Below are 14,748 nucleotides of genomic sequence, written 5' to 3'. Positions count from 1 at the left end.
CAAATATAGTATGATCTCACTTATATGTGGAATCTAGAAAACAGCCAAGCCAAACCAAAAAAATAAATAAGACCATACCAAAAAAACCTAACAGCACAGCTCAAAAAAGCTCATAGTTACTGAGAATAGATTGTTGGTTGCTGGGTTGTGGAGAACATGGGGTGGGGTGTGGGGATGAGTGACACTGGTTAAAAGTTGCAACCTTCCAGTTATAAAATAAATAAGTCCTGGGGATTTATTGTATAGCTTGGTGACTATAGTTAATAATACTGTATTTATATATTTGGAAGTTACTGAGAGAGATCTATAAAGTTTTCATCACAAGAAATTAAATCTGTAACTGTGTGATGATGGATGGTAACTAGATTTATTGTGGTAATAATTCGCAATATATACAAATTTTGAAGCATTCTTTTGCACACCGGAAACTTATAGACTGTCATATGTCAATTTTATCCCAATTTTAAAAATTAATAGAATTATCATATGACCTAGTAATTCCATTTGTGCTTATATACCCAAAATAATTGAAAAGGGGTCTTGAGATATTTTTATACCCATGTTCATAGCAGCATCATTCACAATAGCTAAAAGGTAGAAGCTTTCCAAGTGTCCATCAATGGAAACGAATGTTGTATACATGTGCAATGGACTGTTTTTCAGCCTTAAAAGGGAAGGACATTCTAACACATGCTATAACATAAATGAACCTTGCGGACATTATGCTAAGTGAAATAAGCCAGTTACAAGAAGACAAATACTGTATGATTTTATTTATATGAGGTATCTAGAGTAGTCAAATTTATAGAGACAGAAAGTAGAATCCTGGTTGCCAGGGCCTGAGCGTTGAGGGAATGGGGAGTTATTGTTTAATGCATATAGAATTTTAATTTTGCAAGATGAAAGTAATCTTCTGGAGGTAGATGGTGGTAATGATTGCACAATAATATGAATGTAATATAACTTAAAAATGCTAAAGTTTATGTTATGTGTATTTTATCATAATAACATGTTGGGGGGAATCCAGTATGTTGAGCTTTCTCAAAAAAGAGATGAAGAAATATGTCCAGTTCATTTTATAAGGTCAGCATAACACTAATAATATTATAGCAAAAGAAATTTATTTAGAGCAGTGTTCTTCATGAATATAGATATAAAAATATTTTACAAAACAATAGCAAATTGGATCCAGCAATCACAATACATCAGTAACAAACAGGGTTTATCCCAGAATTGCAAAGTTGGTTTAACATTGAGTGAACTAGTGTTATTCACCACATTAACAGAATAAAGGAGAAAAATCATATGGTCATTTCAATATATGTGGGGAAAGTATTTGACAATTCAACATCTATTCATGACTAAAAACTCTTAGCAAACTATAAATAGTAGGGAACTTCCTCAAACTGATAAAGAACATCCATGGAAAAACCTAAAGTCATACCTAACTGTCGTACTTAACCTTTTACCCCTGAGATTTGGAACAAAGCAAGGATGCCTGTTTTCTCAGTTCACATTCAGTATTGTTCTAGAGGACCCACCCATTGCAATAAAGCATAAAAGTGGGAAAACTAGTAAAAGGCATAAAATTAGAAAGGAAGAAAGAAAACTGCCCATGTTTGCAGATTATGTGATTGTTTATATGATAAATTCCAGTTGAGTCTATCAATTTTAGAAAGTTATAAGATAAAAGATTTGCAATATCTATTATATTTTATATACTTTGTGGTTTCATAGATGTGAAAGAGATACAAGCCAGCATCAACTTTTCCCCAATATGTTACTATAAAATGTTTCAGTTGCACAGAAAAGTTGAAAGAATTATACAATGAACACACCCATAATCACTGCCCAGTTTCTCTTAAGTTTTGCTGTATTTGCTTTACAATATGTTCATCTAATCATTCCCCATCCATCTATTTTAATTTTATTCATCAAAAATAAGTTACAGACATTAGTATGCTTCACCTGTAAACACTTCAGTACCCATTTCATTAAAATTCCAGTATTTATTTGTATGCTTTGTTTTTCCTTATGGTAAAATTTATATACAGTGAAAAGCATAAGTTATCATTGTATCATTGGATAAGGTTTATTTGTTTTGCGTGTGTGTGTGTGTGTGTGTGTGTGTGTGTGTGTGTGTGGTTGTTTTTAAATCCTCACCCCAGGATATTTTTCCCATTGCTTTTCAGAGAGAGTGGAAGGGAGAGAAAGAGAGAGGAAAAAAACATCGATGTGAGAGAAATACATCGATTGGTTGCCTCCCACATGCACCCAGACTGGGGCTGGGATCGAACCTGCAACCCAGGTAGGCGCCCTTGACTGGGAATCAAACCCACAATTCTCTGGTGCCCAGGCCTACACTCTAACCACAGAGCCACACTAGCCAGGGCTGGATGAGTTTTGACATGTAATCAGAACTTTATTAAGATATGAGAACATTTCCAATATCTCATTAAATGCCCTTATGCCTCTTCCCTGTCATCCTTTCCCTCACCCTTCAGAGGTGACTGTGCTTTGATATTTATTTATTATTTATTTATTTATTTATTTATTTATTTATTTATTTTTAAAGAAATTTTAATTTTTCAGTTATAGTTGACATACAATATTATATTAATTTTAAGTGTACAACATAGCAATTAAATATTTATATATCTTACCAAGTGATCACCCCTATAAATCTAGTACCCACCTGGCACCATACATTGTTATTACAATATTATTGACTATATTCCTTATGCTATACTTTACACCCCCATGAATATTTTGTAAACCAATTTGTACTTCTTAATCCCTTCCCCTTTTTCACCCATCCCCCTAAGCCCTGCCCCATCAGGCAACCATCAAAATTTTCTGTATATCTATGAGCTTATTTCATTTTTGTTTGTTTTGTTCTTTTAGATTTCACATATAAGTGAAATATGTGGCATTTTTCTTTCTCTGTTTAACTGATTTCACTCAGCACAATACTCTCTAGGTTCATTCATGTTGTTACATTTGGCAAGATTCATTTTTTATGGTTGAGTCATATTCCATTGTATATATGCACCATTTCTTCTTTATCCATTCATCTATTGAAGAACACTTAAGTTGCTTCCATATTTTGGCTATTGTAAATACTGCTGCCATGAACATATGGATGCATATGTTTTTGAATTAGTGTTTTGGTTTTCTTCCAGTAAATACCTAGAAGTGGAATTGCTGGGTCTTTCTTTGTCTCTTGTTATAGCCTTTGTTTTGAAGTCTGTTTTGTCTGGTATAAGTATTGCTATTCCAGCTCTTTTCCCCACTTCCTTTCCGTTGTCATGAAATATCTTTTTCTATCCCTTTACTTTCAGTCGGTGTATGTCTTTCTATCTGAAGTGAGTCTCTTGTAGAAAGCATATTTAAGGGTCTTGTTTTCTTTTCTATTCAGAATACTCTGTTTTTTTTTAATCCTCATCTGAGGAGTGAGGATATATATATATATATATATATATTTTTCCCATTGATTTTTAAAGAGAGAGAGAGGAAGGGAGGAGGGGAGAAGAGGAAGGGGGGGAGAGAGAGATAAAGACATCTATGTGAGAGTCACACATCGATTGGTTGCCTCTCACACTCACCCCAAACACCACTGGGGATCGAACCTGCAACCCAGGTATGTACCCTTGACCAGAAATCCAAACCACAACCCTCTGGTATGCAGGCTGACACTCTAACCTCTGAGCCATGCCAGCCAGGGCAGACACCCTATGTCTTTTGATTGGAGCATTTAATCTATTTACTTTTAGAGTCATTGTTGATAGGTATGTATTTATTGCCATTTATTAGTCATATTTTTTATCTTTTTTTTTTTTTTTTCTTAAAGAAGTTCCTTTAATATTTCTTATGATATTGGTTTGGTGGTGATTAACTCCTTTAGCTTTTTCTTTCCTGGGAAGATTTTTATCTCATTTGATTCTCAATGATAGCTTTGCTGGGTAGAGTAATCTTGGTTTTAGTTCTTTGCTTTTATATTACTTTGAATATTTCTTGCCTGTCTCTTCTGGCCTGCAGAGTTTCTGTTGAGAAATCAGCTTACAGTCTTATGGGAGCTCCTTTATAGTTAACTGCTTTTGTCTTACTGCTTTTAAGATTCTCTCTTTGTGTTTAACCTTTGGCATTTTAATTATGATGTGTTTTGGTGTGGACTTCTTTGAGTTCACCTTGTTTGGGACTCTGTGCTTGGTGGGCTTCTATATCTATTTCCTTTGCCAGGTTAGGGAAGTTTTTAGTCATTATTTCTTCAAATAGGTTTTCAATTCCTTGCTCTCTCTTATTCTTCTGGCTCCCCTATGATGTGAATCTTAGTCTGCTTGATGTTGTCCCAGAGGCTGCTTAAACTATCCTCATTTTTCTTTTTGCCTTTCTGATGGTGTGTTTTCTGCTACCTGATCTTCCAAATTGCTGATTCGATCCTCTGCTTTACCTAATCTACTGTTGATTCCCTCTAATGTATTCTTCATTTCAGTTATTATATTCTTCATTTCTGACTGGTTCTTTTTATGTTTTTCTATATCCATTTTTGTGTTTCCTATCTTTTTATTGAAGTCCTCACTGAGATCATTGAGCATCCTTATAACCAGTGTTTTGAACTCTGCATCTGGTAGATTGCTTGTCTCTTTTTGTTTGGTTCTTTTTCTGGAATTTTGTTCTGTTCTTTTATTTGGGACATGTTTCTTTGTCTTCTCATTTTGGCTGCCTCCCTTATTTGTTTCTATGTATTAGGTCGAGCTGCTACAGTGTGGCCTTATGTAGTAGGTGCCCTGTGGGATACCATGGTACAATCTCCCTTCTCACCTGAGCCTGGTGCTCCAGGTGTGTCCCTTGTGTAGGTTGTGTGTACCTTCCTGTTGTAGTTGGAGACTTGATTGCTGTTGGCACATCAGTGGGAGAGATTGACCCTCAGGCTGATTCGTTGTGAGTTCTGGCCATGACTACAGTAGAGGAGGAGTTGTGCAGAGGTTGACCTGTGGAGCAGGATTTGCTTTTGCTTTAACCAGGCTCTGATGCCTGCCAAGTCTGCCCCTTGAGTGTGTCATTTGTGGAGGTGGTTGAGTGGTACTTTGGTGTCATCTGAAGCTGGCTACTGGGTGTGTTTGTTCTGGGGCCTCTTGGGAGGTATAGGCCAAGGTCAGCCGCAGCCTGGGCCCTGCCTGCGCCCACCTGACCTGGTAGGAGCTACAAAATGATCTGCAGATGTTTTCTGCTTGTTCTGGGCTTTGAGGTGCCTGGGAGAGGCTAAGCTGTGAACTGAGGCTTGCTGCCACTAGTGTCCAACTTGGGGCTGCTTAGCAAGAGATTCAGGACACACTGAGGCCAGATACTGCTTGTCTGGGGTCTAACCTCTGAGAGTTTTTAGGAAAGTCCACAGCATGAGCTGTTTGTATGGAAAAGCCACTGGAAGTGGCTTGGGTGGGCCTCCAAGTTGGGTAGGGCTGGTGCTCTGGGAAGGGGGTGGGGGAACAGTGTTAGCCAGGTTAATGGAGACTCAGATATTGCTCCCACCTGTGCCTGCAGTGGGACAGGCTCAGCAAAGGAATAGTGGCTTCTGCCAGCACTTCTCTCTGGGAGGAAGCTGCCCCTCCAGCCCTCACCCTGAAACTGGACAATTCAGTTCCTCCCCTGCGTCCCTGGCATCTTTCAAGCTACCACCCCAGTGCTGGATATTAGAATGAGTGAGTCCTAGTAAGTCTGTGAGCAGGTTCTTTAAGAGGAACACCTGAGACTCCAGCAGCCCTCCATCTTACTCAGCCACAATCCTCGCTGGTCTTCACAGCCAAGAAGTTATGGAGACTTCTCTTTCACTCACTGGAGCCATGGGCAAGGGGCTGGGAACCCTTCCTCCTCAGGGGAGAACTTTGCAGCCGAGCCTTCCCTTCCAAGTTTTAACCCCACACATGAGTGTGGGACCTCCCAATTCCATGTCCCTGCCTTTTGTCTGTGTACCCTTAGCTATAGGTCTTCCGTTCAGCTAGTCTTCATGTGATTTTCAATGATTGTTCTGTAGTTTACTTATATTTTGATATGGTTGTGAGAGGAGGCGAGTCTTGCATTTACCTGTTCCACCTTAACCGGAATCTGGTATTTTCTTAAACCATAAAAGCAGTTTTCATCATTAGTGTTATTTATGAAATGAATAGAATTTTATTTTAGTTCCTGTGTTAGCTTTTTAGTTAACATCGTGGGGGTGGGGGAATTTAAAACAGTTGTTCTAGAGATTACAGTTATATCTTTAACTTTTCACAATATGCCTTGGGTTGGTACTGTATAGTTTCTTGTAAAACAAAGGAAACTTGCTCAAATATAGTTTTATTTATCACTGATACTTATTCTTTATGCTGTAATTTTCATGTTACATTTACATATTCTATAGATTCTACATACAATGTTAGGAATTTTCCTTTAACTAGTTATATGCATTTTTAAAATAGTAAGAGGAAAATGTAATCTTTTATATTTACCATTTTTAGTGCTCTTTTATTTTTTTCTTTACTATTTCCAGTTATAATGTGTATCTGAACTCAATCTCTAAACTTCATCTTCCTTATAGTGAGTAGGTAGCAGAAATCTCTGTTCCATTCTTTTAGCATTAGCTGGGCTGCTCAGAATCTTCTCCACATGTACATATTTCAGAAATCATATTCCAGAGATTTATGCAGAGTGAATATGCTCAATATGAGGGGTCCCCTTCTATATTTCCTTTCTGGGATTTCCCCCCTTTTTACATTTCTGCTGTCCAATAGGACTTTTTATGGTGATGAAAATGTTCTATAATATGCTCTTTCACAGTGGTAAACACTTGGCACATGAAGCTGTTGAGGACTTAAAGTGTGGCTGGTGCACCTAGGAAATGGAATTTTTTATTTTAATTAGTGTCCATTTAAGTATAAATACTCACATATGTTCAGTGGATACTGTACTAAATAGACTATCATTGCAAAAGATTCTATTGGACAGCACTGTTATAGATGCTGTGGTCATCTTGAACTCTGTCCTTATTTTTCTGAGCTAATAAGACTACAGGTTTCTATCCTGGTCTGAACTGACATGCATAATCAGACTGGAGCCTTCCCTCAGCTTAAAAGGTATAGAAAGTGAAAGCTCAAAGCAGTACTTTCTATTTTTCCTTATATGAACTCCCAATTTATGTCTGATTTTTTTTTAAAGATTTTTTAAATTGCTTTTTAGGGAGAGCAGAACATCCATCGGCTGTCTCCTACACACCGGAATCGAACTGACAACCTTTTGGTGCATGCGCCAGTGCCCAACCAACTGAGCCACTCTGGCCAGGGCTTATGCCTGATTTTGATTGCTTTCCAGAGCCTTCCAGTAGTTGTTTTGGATACATTTTTAATTTAGTTTATAAGTATATCTGCATCCATTAGGAATTGCTCCACTTTTAAATCATTTTAGTAGTGATTTAAGTTTAAGGAATTAATTTTTTGTGCTTTGTTATCAGACTTTACTTACCAACCACTTATTATCCCATCCCCTTTAACCTTCCTAAAAGTATTACGAACTTTTAAGGTTACTGAATCTTAATATTCTAAATTTGATATTCCTATCTCAGATATGCTAGAATTTAATGGAATTCTTCAAAGCAGTAAACTCATATCATTGATAACCTGTTTGGTATACCTTGCCTTTTCTAGATACCTGAAAAGGTTTAAGGTGATGAAGATCAAAGTTCTACGAAGCTGGTGCCGGCAGATCCTTAAAGGACTTCAGTTTCTTCATACTCGAACTCCACCTATTATTCACCGAGATCTTAAGTGTGACAACATCTTTATCACTGGCCCTACAGGCTCCGTCAAGATTGGAGACTTAGGTCTGGCAACCCTGAAGCGGGCTTCTTTTGCCAAGAGTGTGATAGGTATGTTTCAAGTGTACCTTGCAGCTTAACTGGCTTTCTGACATTCCTTTTATTTAGAAGCCAGATCCTGTCAGAGCTTTTATTATGTAAAATAAACCTTTAAAAATTCATAACTTGAACTTAGGAAGCGATCAGTTCTACTTAAAAGATGTGTAGTCTCTACACTTAATGCTCCTAGAATCATCTATCAAAGTTTTTGTAAATTATATTTTAAAAACGTAAGGTAAACTCTCTTAACAAAACCTTATGTAACTATCAATCTTATTGGGTCATATCATGTTGATATTTAGTATTATATGCTTATTTATATAATAGATATAGTGTGTTACTTTCCATGTAAAAGAAACAATTTATATGTATTTTAGTTTCTAAAATAGTCTGTTGGATATATATGTATATTGAAAAATATTTGCCTAGCCTGGCCAGCGTGGCTCAGCAGTTGAGCGTCGACCTGTGATCTAGGAGATCGCAGTTTGATTCCTGGTCAGGGCACATGCCTGGACTGTGGGCTTGATCCCCAGTGGGGGTTGAGGGGTATGCAGGAGGCAGCCGATTGATGACTCTCTCATCATTGATGTTTCTATCTCTCTCTCTCTCCCTCTCCCTTCCTCTCGCTGAAATATATATATATATATATATATATATCTGCCTATTAAAACTTTATTTTAAAATGTGAAAATATGAGTTTGTTTTGAAAGTTTGATTTTATCAGCTTTTTTCCTTATTCTTACTCTTCAGAAGATATGATATATCTAAAACAGGATTTTTCAACTTAATATACTGTTGGCATTTTGGGTTAGACAATTCTTTGTTATAAGGGCTGTCTTATACATTGTAAGATTATTTAGCAGCATCCCTGGCCTCTACTCACTAATTTCCAGTAGCACACCCCCTCACTTCCCCATAGTTGTTACAACCAGAAATCTCTCTGGAAATTGCTAAATGTTAACCTTACAGCTACCATACAGTAGGGGGCAGACAAGTATTTTGATCTTTTTTAACCCATCATCCATCTTAAAGGTAAATACCATTATATTTACTTTATTACTTGCTAGTTTCTTACCTTTTCCTTTCATTTGTCCCCAATATGAGTCATATCAGTTTATCTTTTATTCAAGGCTCTACTTGGTACAACAGTAATCATCCATTTGAAATAGTAAATAAGGACACTTGACCCTGCTCTAGTTTCTTTTATAAATGCCTTGTAGTGGAAGATCTATAAAATACTTGATGAAACAGACTAAGATTTTGTTCCTCTTTTGAATACCCCTCCCTTCCCTCTTTCACTTTATTCTCTCTCACAGGTCAATTCCTCTGCTTCCCCCGGTGAGTAACATCTATAGCTTCTACTCGCATTGAGTCTGAATCATTCTTTTAATTTAAGGTACCCCAGAGTTCATGGCCCCTGAGATGTATGAAGAGAAATATGATGAGTCCGTTGACGTTTATGCTTTTGGGATGTGCATGCTTGAGATGGCCACATCTGAATACCCTTACTCAGAATGCCAGAATGCTGCACAGATCTACCGTCGTGTGACCAGTGTAAGTCTTTCTCTCTGACTGGTGAGCTTAGGTCACATTAAGAAGGAATCCCAAGCTGTACAACATCAAACCATACAGAAGGGAGCAATAGTGAAAGCCTATGAGGTGTTGGGGAGAGAGGGAGTTATTTATTGCTCATGATACAGTGAGAGCAAACATAAAGATCAAAGAAGCACCCATTTATCCTGGACCCTCATATTCATTTAAATGTTCACTATGAGATATGTAAGTTCTCATTTTCTCCCACCATGAAGCTTATTTAAGTTAAAAGTAATGCTCTTAACCTAAGCTGCTAGAGTTGTCCAGTTGAAACCTGAAGCACAGTTGTTCAGTCTATAATATAAAGCCCTGAAAAAAGTTTACTGTAAGAATGTGAAGGCTTGCCCTGGCCTCTGTGTCTCAGTGGTTAGAGTGCCAGGCCCACACACCGAAGGGTCTCTGGTCGATTCCTGGTCAAGGGCATGTACCTGGGTTGCAGGTTCAATCCCCTGGGTGAATGTAGGAGGCAACCAGTGGATGTGTCTCTCTCACATCGATGTTTCTCCCTCTCCCTCTCCTTCCTTCCCTTCCACTCTCTCTAAAAATCAGTGACAAAAAATATCCTCAGGTGAGGATTAACAAAACAAAAGAACAAAAAAAGAATGTGGAGGCTTTCCACAAAAGGCATAAAAGTTAAGCCAAGTAATTTTATTGAATATTTTTGTAACTTTTTCTTTTATGAAAAAGTTTAAAGATATATAACAGTAGGGAGATTTGTACAGTGAGTTCCCATTTATTCAATGCAGCATGAATTTTGGGACCATTTTTGTTGCACTTGCTTCATCTGTTTTCTTTCTCTATTTCATTGTTTCATTTTATCACTATGTACTTCATTATGCTTCTGTAAAAATTAAAGATTTTTTTCTTATATAGCCATATCATACCTGAAAAAATTGACAGTAATTTCTGGATCATTTAATACCCTAATCTATTCAGGTATTTCCCCTATTGTTTCAGAGATGTCTGTTTACAGTCAGTGTTAAAAGTAGTCATCAGGGTCAACAGAAGACATTTTTTTGTTATGCATCTTTATCTAGAACTATTGACTCCACTTTCTTTTTCTGTGTTCTCTTGATTTATTGAAGAAATTAGATGAATTGTTTTAAGGAATGTTTCACATTCTGAATTTATTCATTTGCTTCCTTATGATGTCATTTAACTTGTTATTCTATTTTCTACATTTCTGTAAACAGAAATCTACCTTAAAGTAGTGGAGTGGTGTCAGTGATAAAAAAAAAATAGTTTGCCTTGCCCTGGCTGGTGTGGCTCAGTGGTTAGAGCGTTGGCCTGTGCACTGAAGGGTCTCGGGTTTGATTCCCAGTCAAGGGCATGTACCTGGGTTGCAAGTTCTATCCCTGGCCCCAGTCGGGGCACGTGTAAGAGGCAACAAGTCGATGTGTCTCTGTCACATCAGTGTTTCTCCCCCTCCCCCTCCCCCTCCCCCTCCCTCCCCCTCCCTCTCCCCACTCCCCCCCCCCCTGAAAAAGCAATGGACAAAATATCCTGGGGGAGGATTTTTTAAAAAAAAGTAAGACAATACTACTCTTCTCAGTAAGTTTTTTTTTTGTTTTGGAAAATATTGGGTTTTTTATTTTAAAGGTTATATATTATTAACATTTAATGAGGTTTATTATAATTTTTAATGAATTAATATTTTAAAACTTTCCCAGTTTTAATTTCTAACATGGTTAAATAGCAGTAATATAACACATAAACAAAAAGCCTTCGGGGTTCTAATAATTTTTTAAAATGTAATGGGGGTCCCCAGCAAAACAAATTTGAGGCCATTAGTTACAAATGCTTGATAAAATTTAGGTTAGCCCTGGCTGGTGTGGCTGAGTTGGTTGAGTGTTGTCCCATGCACTGAAGAGTTGCAGTTTGATTCCCGGTCAGGGCACATGAAAAAAATAAAATTAGGCTAAAATTTTTTGCAAGAATAATTAATATGTAGTTCTGTATATTTCATATTATATTACATTAAGAGGCACATAGTATCTAGTTAACTCATTTTTAGTGATGCAGTTTCATTGAATTTTGATATTAGAAGATGTGATTATAAATTTTGTTTAGATTTGGATAGCTGGTTAGAATGGTAATTTAGTATGTTTCTAAAAACTTAAGGGAAACATTTGCATTAGGTAGACCAAATTAGTTTTTTATCTTCACAAATAAAGTTTTGGGAGAAATCTTTGATTACTTCATTAATTATAATTGCTGTGAATATTCCTATAATGTCTTTTGTGTGTATGTATGTTTGTGATTCTACTTTGTGATAGGTATGGAATACTTTGGACAGTTAATTTCTTTTATTCAGCATGAATGGTAAGAACCACTAGGTTATTTATACCCCATAAAAAAATAGATATTGTTTGTATAGAAAAGTGCATTACTCTCAAGTTAGTCCTGTCTTTGAAACTGTAGTGGTATTTTGTCAATTATTGTTACTGTCTCCAAGTCTCTCTCCTGAGTCCTTACTGTTAAATTTATCAGCCTCTTTTCAACACTCACATACCCCATCCCACCCCAGTTTCTGATTCATAATAGCTCTCTCTAAAGCATTGATCCTCAACTCAGGCGGGAGAAATGTAGTATCTTTTGCTTTCAGATAATTCTGGTAAGTATCTTCACTATTCTACAGTTTTGCCCTTAGAGTTCTATATCTGTATTCCAAGTTCAGGTCTTTTATTATTATTACCCTTTCTTCCCTCAATGCATTATAATTTCCATTTTTCCCTTTTTCCTTTGGAGATAGGGTGGGCTATTTACTGGATGATTTTCCCCTTTATTTTGTTTAGAATTCTTGAAACCTCAAGAAGTATGTTTGACTCCTTTTTTTTTTTTTTTACTCACTACTTCCAGTTTATCAGATTCTTGCTTCAGAATAGCTCTTAGATGCAAACTTTCTTCATTCTCATTGTCAGAACTCTAATTTCACATCTTACTTCACACCTTACACTGTCTTCCTGAAGTAGTTTATATTATGAGTCAATTCTTCTGCTTCACTTAAACTGGGTGAGTTTTTTTGCTATCTCTTGCTGGTATAAAGAACTTATATAATACCAGTTTGCTTATCAAAGCATGTACAGATTTTTAATATTCTCTTTTGCTATTCCTTATCTTCATCTAAACACTTTTTTAGTTAAACTGGTCCTCTTTATTATCTTCACATATGCCATGTCCTTTCCTTTATTCCTACCCATTTGTACATGCTATTTATTTTCTCTACCTGCTCTTCTGTTATCCAGTGAATTCTTATACTATACATAAGCAGACTTCCCCCACAAAATTTTATCTGATTGGCTTCACTGCATAATGATCCTTGCGTTCTCTGAGATGAGCTTTTCAGTTGATCTGAATTATTAAATTTTATTTGTAATTGATTGTTTTACTTATGAGTTAGATAATTGAATTTATATAAAGCATTTAGAATAGTGCTTAACACTATATAACTGCTGTTTATTCCATTTAACATTTACAAAAATAAATAATAAAATGAAAATAAATACCTATTGTAAATACTTATCTTCTTAAGAAGGTAAGCTCTAACTGAACGTCAAACCTGACTATGTTGTTACATACATAACTTTAAATTTTAGGAATATAAAATCTACACTTCATATGTGGAATGCTTTGTGTATTTACTAACTTACGGTCTATTACTTTCCTTCATTCTCTCATACTCTAAATCAGGGATTACCAAACTATGATTCACAGGCCAAATCCAGCTTACTGCCCATTTTTGTACACCCTGGACTAAGAATGGATTTTGCATTTTTTTAAATGGTGAAAATGAAAAGAAGAATATATCATAATGTGAAAATTATATCAAATTCATATTTCAGCATCATAAATAAGTTAAAACCCAGCCATACTCATTTGTTTCTGTATTACCTATGTCTGTTTTTACACATTATAGTGACATAGTGGAATAATTACAACAGACTGTATGGGTCAAAAAGCCTAAAATATATTCTGTCTCCTATTCTTAACACATGTCACCAGAACTTCTTAAATTTTTCCTTTAAAGAGTTCTGTAAGTAATTTCTAATCTGCAAATATGGTGATAATATTCTTTTATTTTTTCTTTTATTGGAATGCTATTTGCCAGCTTCTGTACTTAGAGTATATACGAGAATCTTGGTGCAAGCAGGTAGCTACTTAAATTATTAGCTCTGAAAATTTGTGGACAGCTTCTCTCTGTTAAGAGGAGGACTATCACTTTCATTCTTTGATGAAAACGTAAGAGGTTTTAATGTTATAACCATTTTCACTGGCCATATTTATTCTTAGTATTGGCCTAAAAATAAATAACATTTTAAACAAACCCAGTATTACTGCTTGAACAGTAAGGGTTTCTGAACCAGTATCTTTATTTACCTTCCAGCAATGCTGAACATTTTGATACTGAACAGACTAGGAGAATAAAGTATACATAAGATAGCCATATTTTTAAACATTCTCTACTATCTCTCTCAGCCACTAGTCTTCTTTGTTACTCTTGCAGTATTTCCAATTTGAAACTGGGGTAGATTTCATTATGTACCAGCAGACAAGGGCTCTGTTGTTTTGTAGGCTGCTGTTAGAGACACCGACTATGCATTGATTGGGCTTTTTCTATTATTTAGTGATAAGTGTCTTTGATTACTCTTGTGAATTTACTTCCTGATTATTTCTCTAAACAAATATTGATACTTAAAATGTTTCAGGGGATCATGGAATTTTAGATTTCTTTATATAAAATGAAGTATAAAAATAACTGCTATGTAAAGAAATCAAGTTAAATTATATGGTAGAACCAGTTATCTAAAATTTATTCCTGTTCCACACCTAACCCAGCAATTGTAATTAACTAGTTAAAAATAATGACTGTGTAGTATGAATAGGTGAAATATATGACTAAACCCTGTTGATTAAAAAGTTGCTTACTAGAGGCTCAGGGCTAAAAGTGGTGTGTTTCAGACCGTCAGGCACAGCACCACTGTAATATTAAATAAAAACTTATATAAGCAATTATTTGATAAAAGTAAAGAGAACAAACTGATTTAAAAAAAAAAAAAAAGCAGTTGAAACACTGTCTAATAAATGCATCTTTATTTGCAAATGGAAATTCCAGCTCAGTTGACAAGAAAATCCCTTTCTCAAATGAATGAAATATTTGGTGTTAGTTTAATAGAACCTAGAAAGACCAATATCATTGTTTCTGTATTCTTAGCAGAGTATTTACCCTGTTGTCAGTTTTTCTTTTTTTGAGATAAAATTCACATCACATC

General features: G+C 35.8%; 1 protein-coding gene across 12 annotated transcripts in view; it reads left to right on the top strand.

Annotated features, from left to right (window-relative positions):
• Window positions 1-14,748, top strand: part of WNK1 (WNK lysine deficient protein kinase 1) — a 146,583-nt gene that overhangs the window by 68,397 nt on the left and 63,438 nt on the right. For all 12 annotated transcript variants that reach the window (XM_081127948.1, XM_081127940.1, XM_081127946.1 and 9 more), the window contains exons 3-4: window positions 7,677-7,897; window positions 9,282-9,439. In XM_081127948.1, the coding sequence (XP_080984074.1) occupies window positions 7,677-7,897; window positions 9,282-9,439 (379 nt within the window). The remainder of the gene's footprint in view (window positions 1-7,676; window positions 7,898-9,281; window positions 9,440-14,748) is intronic.

Source organism: Miniopterus schreibersii (genome assembly GCF_964146895.1).
Source record: "Miniopterus schreibersii genome assembly, chromosome: 2".
NCBI classification, from domain to species: Eukaryota; Metazoa; Chordata; class Mammalia; order Chiroptera; family Miniopteridae; genus Miniopterus; species Miniopterus schreibersii.
This window is presented reverse-complemented; position numbering and strand designations above follow the sequence as displayed.